Below are 7,506 nucleotides of genomic sequence, written 5' to 3'. Positions count from 1 at the left end.
TCATTGTGGACTGTGGCGGATACTCAGTACTCAGTAGGAAGGAACGGAGCGAAGCGAACTCGAAGACGCGTGACGTGGGTGGTGGGTAGATGGTAGATTATGCACGCCTACTGTAACCAGTTTTCTACCAATTTGGGTAAACGTAACACTATCTATATTTAAATTTTGTTAACATTCAGATTAAGGATGTTATCCACTTGCTAACCTTCGAGGCATCTGTTGAAATTCGCATATAGGTCACTTATGAGTTATGATATTCATACTTCCCATGAATGAAATACCATGGATGCATTGAAATGATTATGATTATTATAGTCAACTGATTGGACTTTACCTATACAAAGCTTTAAATACCTTGTGCAATAAAAATAACAACTAATGTGATTCTTCTTCTGGTTATACAAAATAATAACATTTTATTAGCCTCAACACACAGCATCGCGTTGGGAGTCGTCGCGTGGTTACATATCAGAATACCGAAAATCGATTTACCTAATGTTGAATCACCTATGCTCGTTTCACCTATTTTTTTAAATACCTAATGATCAATTAACCTAAGCTCATAACACCTAATGAACGAATTACCTATTGCACGTTTCACCTACAATTGGTTTACCTAAGCTCAGAATACCTATGCTCGATTCACCTAAAATTGAAACACCTAATACTCGAAATACCTAAAGCTAATATACCTAATACACGAAACACCTAATGTTGATATACCTAATGCACGAAATACCTAATCTCGGTATACCTAATGATCGAATTGCCTAAAGTTAACATACCTACTGCACGAATTACCTAAAGTCGGTATACCTAATGGTCGAATTACCTAAAGTTAACATACCTAATGAACGAAATACCTAAATTCGATACACCTAATGCACGAAATACCTGAAGTCGATGCACTTAATGAACGAAATATGTACCTAAAATAAAAAATATAATTATTGTTTGGTAGAATATTACTAGGACATACAACATTTAGTATACATTTTTTAGCCAAATTATTCAATTGGCTAACTATTTTTTATTATAATATAATGTCTAGTCAGTTGCCAGAGTCGAGATAGGTGCGACGACGAGTAAAGCGAGGAGGAGCGTGTTAGGTTAACTGCGACCAAACAGTGCCAAAACCGACTTTTATTTCATCGTCATGATGTTATCTTACAAAAATTCAGTTTTTGATAAGATAGGATAAGATAACTAATTTTGTATCAGACTTACAAAATCATTCTACTACCTAAAAAGTAGCGTTTCAAAAAGTGTATTTTTAAGTTGTTATCCGAACAAACAGTTTCATATCGTTCGGCAAAATGATATGAATTTTGTTTTAGGTATATAGACTTTAGGTATTCCGTGCATTAGGCATATCGACATTAGGTAATTCGTGCAGGAAGTATATCAACTTTAGGTATTTCGTGCGATAGGTTTAACAGTTTTAGGTATTTCGTCCATTAGGTAAATCAAGTTTAGGTACATCGTTCATTAGGTATATCAGCTTTAGGTGTATCGTCCATTAGGTATAGGTGATTCGTGCATTAGGTATAATAGCTTTAGGTGAAACGTGCAATAGGTAAAACGTGCATTAGATACATCGTGCATTAGGTGTTTCGTCCATTAGGTTATTTGAGCTTAGGTATTATAAACTTAGGTCAGTCAATATTTAGGTAAAATGATCGATAGGTAATTTAAAAATAGGTGAATCAAACATAGGTGATTCAACATTAGGTAAATCAGTTTTCGGTATTCTGATATGTAACCCGTCGCGTCATGTTTTAGTCATGACTGAGTTTCGGACACAGATATAATACAGAGTGCTTCCTGTAACAGGAGCAATCAAACTAAAGGCTGTACTCCTCAAACTGACCAACATTTGTTCACCAACTTTTAAAAATTATGGATCCAAGTTATTGATTTTAAAAAATCATGTCCTAATTTTACACGACACCTTTAAAAAGGAGGGTAATTCAAACATATACGTCTGATTATATGTTTATACGTTTAGTATGTTTTTAAATTTCTATTGTGTTAAATAAAACTTTCATTATTTTTGCTTTCCACATGATCCAGTCATAGATTTTGAAAATACCAGTTTTATGGACAGTTGAATCGTAGCGGCCGCTACGAGAGGTAGAGACTAGAGAGGCATCGGTATCTTTGAATCGGTTAAGATCCTATCACTAAATTACGGCTGTGATGTGCTGTGATGTCACAGTACTTAGGTGGTAAAAAGTCGACACGCTTTGTTTCAATACAAATCGTGATGTTTAAATATCACGATTTGTATTGATTGCTACACCTACATAGTGTATACATTATACAGTGTGTTTTCTGTAACAGGAGCAATAAATTAAACTGTAGGCTGTACTCCTCAAACTGACCAACATTTGTTCAGCAACTTTTGAAAATAACTCCTGTTTTGATTTTTATTACACTTTAAAGTTTATTCTAAGACGCAATGTATTGCAAATTTTGTTATGTTAAAAGCGTGACAAGTAACGTCAAACACACTGATGTCAGCGTACATTGAAGGCAATATTTATTTTGTATGAAAAAGAGGAAGTCTAAAGGATTCATAATTGACCAAGTATATTACCAAATGGTAGTAAAATTTGCTACTGGCAACACAAAATATTTTTTTAATAACGGAACTTTATTAAGAAGGCCATCACATTGTATATTATACAGCCAATAGGCAAAGATTGTATATAATTTATAATAATATAAAAAATTATACAAGAAAAGTTTTAAAAATCTTGTTATTAGCTTTTCTTTTTAAATATAATACTTAACTAATGCTTAACGTAAGTATAACGCCTTCGTTAATTCATATTACTATTATTTCAAAGATAATGTACGTTTTATTAATCTATTTAGATATATTATTTGTGAAAATATATTATTTAATCCTCATTACTCAGTTCTAAAACAACATTTCTGCGCTAATTGTTGTTCACTCTGACAATATAAACGGAACGTATCGAAAATGCGAAAACGAAACGCTATTGATATTTTTCTTAAAAAATGGCAGCCTTTATGTCGTAAGCTTTTCTTTTCTAGTAATGAAAAGTTTTTATTAACAATCTACATACAGTTTATGATGCAAATAGAAGCAATTCAGATGAACAATCGGTTTAACAAGAAGGACATATAGATATTACTAATCGGAGCAACAATGAGCAGTATATATGTAGTGAGTATAATTACGTGGTTATGTTCTTTTCGCGACCATAGCCTTCGCTCGCTGGGTCGAGTCGGCCGAGGCGCCGGCGTGGGCTTGTGCTGCGGCGCAATTGAACTGCGACGTTTAACATTTATCGTGTTTTCAGGAGGCGTAGACATTACAGCATTTATGCAAATGTTGATCGGCTCCGCCGAAGAAAAGGCGAGTGGTTCCGTACGAGCTTTAGAAGAAAAAGTGGAGATGAGTGACAGCGCCGGGGCCGGAGCGGTCAGCGAGCCGCGTGGGGGCTCCGCGGTCATGGAGCGCGAGCTGGAGAATACGCGGCGGCTGCTGTGGGGCGAGCAGGTCAAGGAGGAGGTGTTCCGGCGCTGGGCGCAGGGCTTCACGTTCAGCGCCGACGAGCCCAGCGCGCTCACGCAGCAGGAGGGCGGGCCCTGCGCCGCCATCGCGCCCGTGCAGGGCTTCCTCCTCAAGATCCTCCTGTCGGAGACGCCCGGCCACAGCCTGCGCGACCTCACCTCGGAGAAATGCAACTCCCTTCTTGTACGGGCCGTGTGTACAATACTAAGCCAGTGTCTAGCGCCTAAGTATAATGTGGCGGTGTACCAACGAAAAACCGAAACAGAAGCTGAATCCAGCTCGGCTAGTGCCACTGAAGAGACAGAAACCTTGGACCAGTTTCATCGGCGAATCGAAATTCACTCTTTCCAAGGATTGTCAGAGGTAGAGGCATTCTACACTAGAAACATTCGTGTTTTGAAGGACAAGTATGGAGTGCTACTTCTGTTGTATAGTGTGATTCTCAGTAAGGGAGTTGGTGTTGTGGAAGCAGAGCTGTCAGAGTTGTCGGACCCACTCATACACTCCACATATGGATATGGGTCACAGGGACTGATAAACTTGATGCTGACAGGCCGAGCTGTGGCTCACGTCTGGGACCATGACCAGGTGGTCGGCGGCCTCCGGCTGCGCGGCATTGAGCGGCAAAATGATATAGGTTTTCTTACTATAATGGAGCACATGCAGTATTGCACTGTGGGGTCATTCTACAAGAATCCAAAGCATCCTGTGTGGGTGCTAGCGTCCGAGACGCACTTGACGGTGCTTTTCTCGTTCGAGCGGCGCTTGGCGGCGCCAGAGACGGCGGGAGAGTCTGCAGAGCGGATCTTCCGTTCCTTCGATCCTGAGGGTAATAATTTCATCCCATCAGCAGCATTGCAGGATGTGCTGTGCGCTGCGGAGCTCGTGTCGGAGCCGGAGTACGTGGAGCTCATGCGGCGCAAGCTGGACGCGGAGAACTTGGGGATCATCCTGCTGAGCGCGTTCATGGAAGAGTTCTTCCCGTCTTGCGAGCGCGGTTGCCCCGACACGTTCACGCTGCACCACTACAATGGGCTAGCGCGGAGCAACCCCGGCGGGCGGGTGGTGTACCGCGCCGGGCGCGCAGCGCTGCTCGAGTGCCACATGCGCGCCGCCTCGGCCGACCCCATGCTCACCTGCCTGCAGACCAAGTGGCCCAGCATCGACCTGGTCTGGGACGAGGGCAGCTCACCCTCCCTCAACTGAGCAGCTACATTCTAAAGGACTGTGTCGTGAGTGAACTGTGCAGACCATAATTTATTTGTAAAATATAATTTTACAAGCTTCCCTTCGTTCCAGCAGTTTTAATTGTATGCTGTGGTCACAGCTAGGAATTGACACCAGACATAGACCTATTTACACGATGGTTACGGTTTAGACATAAATATTTTTTTATTAACACTGTTCCAGTTATTGACTGGTTGTTGTCATGTTGTGCTGCATATGATTTGTATCAGTTTGCTTATACCATAGTTTAGGGACACGCTCCTAATGATATACACCGTAATTATCTATAAATAAATTTAATTTAGCCCCGCATAGAATTAGGTTGTATATAAATGTAATAGTGACATAGTAATAATGGGACATGTTGAAATTTTATGATGATGACATTGTGGATGTTCGTGATTGGGCGAATGTGACGGCGGGCAGCGGCTTGCACTGTGCCCGACTGTTTCCGTCTTCTGTGACGCTTGTACTGTTTGAGAAGAGTCGGGAATCATTCAGACATTGGCCAGGGTAGCCGCTGGTCGTCCGGCCTGTTTTGCTGTGCGAATTTCTGCTGACTGCGACACGCGTTGCGAGGAATGAGTGTGGAACTGTATTGATTGATATTTGAGATGCTCACAAGAGACATTTTGTTTAACTCTGTATTTTTCAATTTAGGTCAGCTGTGTATAAGCAAGTTGTCAAGTTATTCCAAGTTTTTTTTCGGATGAATGATTGCCATTTGACCTTTAAACTCAATTAGAAATTTCTTTTTATGGAGTTATATAAATTTAAAATGTTTGTTTTTTAAGATTTCCATAACAATCTATTATGAAATATGTTACATAAACGCCTTCTTGAAAAGCCTTTTCGTGGCGTGTGGGAGTTAACCTCTTTTCGCTTTATGTCTAAATTTCTGGAAATAACCATCTACCCTCAGCTTTCTTAATTCCGATTTAGCAATTTAGCCGTTGATAGGCGTCGTTCTAATATTAGTAATATTGCTAGTATTACATAAATAAGCATGGATAATCCCTTTATAATTTGCTGTTTCGATTATTAATATTTTAAAATTGGATTTTGGTTCATAATTATTTTATTCTATGTATTAAGTACTTATAATTTATTTTATTATACAATGCTCTTTTCCTTGGGTGTATCAACTTTGTACTGTCACTTGTTGCGGTTGTGTCGTGTTTAAATTGACTAAACATTAAGTTTTGTGGTATTTAATGGCTTGTATCCATTTCTACAATGGGCCTTCTAATGAGCACTTTAGTCCCCTGGACAACGGGACGGAAAAAAAAACACGTAATACTTGATTCACTTGCATCGGGCCGAAGCGACCCGATGCCGCAGCGAACGTGTAAAAAGCATTTAAATTTTTGGGCTGGTTCCTTTCTTTATACTTTTAATATAAAAGTACGGTCATTTGATTTCTGTACCATTTCTTACTTTGTCACAGTGACAATGCGTGACGGAGCCTTAATATGAGGTCCCTAGATGACTAGACGAGGGGGGCGGGGGGATCGCGAGCACCCGAGCTGCATACATTGCTGTCATCGCCATTGTTAGTAACTCGGTACACGTTAAAGGCCGTCGGGATCACTGTTACTTTTTACACTGTGCTAGCGGCTTTCACATTCTTTGTAACTGTTACTAAGTAAGAAATACTAGTATCACATGTAGTGAATCAACTTTTTCTTGTGTCTTATTGCCATAGGTACGGTCACCTGGGTCACTCTTAAAACCCTGGTATTAAAAATAACCAAATATACATATTTATGGCAGTTAATAGTCCTTCCCATAATAGGTCATCTACAGTTTATTAGTAGAACGTATTATAAGATTTCTTCTAACAAACTATGCTAGTAAAGTCACCTGGATGACAAGATAGAATAATAGAATAAGTTGATTCACCCCTAAAACAATTTCCTGACTGTACACAAAAAGGTAACTCTTGTTGGCATCCTCTCAAGTTGAGTCTGATTGTACTAAATTGAAATTTTTTAAGTAGTTTTAACTTTACCCTCGCAACGCCAACGCCGGTATATGTTGATTTGTTATAACACGACGCGGTATAATTGTTTTATTATATATTCATATTATTGTCATACGTGTTAAAATAGGGCCACTTTAGTGTGACAAAGATTATACCTATTGAAAGATATTTTCAGTTAGTTATAAAAGTGTAACATGCTTTCTTTGATTATATTTGGGTGGTTTTATTTCCATTTACCCGTTTTTGCAGCACGCCCTGCTAGGGCAGGGGTCGGCAATCGGCAACCGCCGCTAGGACCTGGGCTATAACCGCGAAAATCGAAATTCGCAAATTGCGGGGATTTTTCTCTGTCACTCTAATTACGCCTTCATTGGAGTAAAAGAGAAAGATCCCCGCAATTTGGGAATTTCGGTGTTCCCGGTAGCCGCTCTGAAATTGCGACTCTTCGAGGCGCCCAATCTTAGTCTAGACCAGTCAAATCAACTTTGGGGGTCTTTGATATTCCTAAAATTGATAATTTGTACCGTGGTTAAGCTGGCTTTTCTTATGTTTGCTGACCTTTGTAATAAAGGCATATACATACAGCTGTAAGTACAGCTGTATACAGTATAATTTTATAAAGAGGAAAGGAAAAGTCACGTGACAATTTTTTCATACATTAAGTTTCGATTGGCGTTTTCTATCATTATCAACCATTGTCACTTTGATTATGGCCCATGATGAAATTTGGAAAAAAAACGAGAATCTG

The 7,506-nt window shown here is 39.7% G+C and overlaps 1 protein-coding gene across 1 annotated transcript; it reads left to right on the top strand.

Moving 5' to 3' along the window:
- The first annotated feature begins 2,979 nt into the window (after positions 1–2,979).
- LOC134679183 (ubiquitin carboxyl-terminal hydrolase MINDY-3 homolog) lies at positions 2,980–6,970 on the top strand. The gene is made up of 2 exons (XM_063538060.1): positions 2,980–3,196; positions 3,333–6,970. Exon 2 carries the CDS (start codon positions 3,356–3,358, stop codon positions 4,751–4,753), a length of 1,398 nt encoding a protein of 465 aa, XP_063394130.1. The 5' UTR covers positions 2,980–3,196; positions 3,333–3,355; the 3' UTR covers positions 4,754–6,970.
- Positions 6,971–7,506: the final 536 nt, after the last annotated feature.

This window comes from Cydia fagiglandana, chromosome Z (assembly GCF_963556715.1).
Source record: "Cydia fagiglandana chromosome Z, ilCydFagi1.1, whole genome shotgun sequence".
Taxonomy (NCBI): Eukaryota; Metazoa; Arthropoda; class Insecta; order Lepidoptera; family Tortricidae; genus Cydia; species Cydia fagiglandana.
Note: the sequence above shows the minus strand (reverse complement) of the source record. Positions and strands in the feature narration are given on the sequence as shown.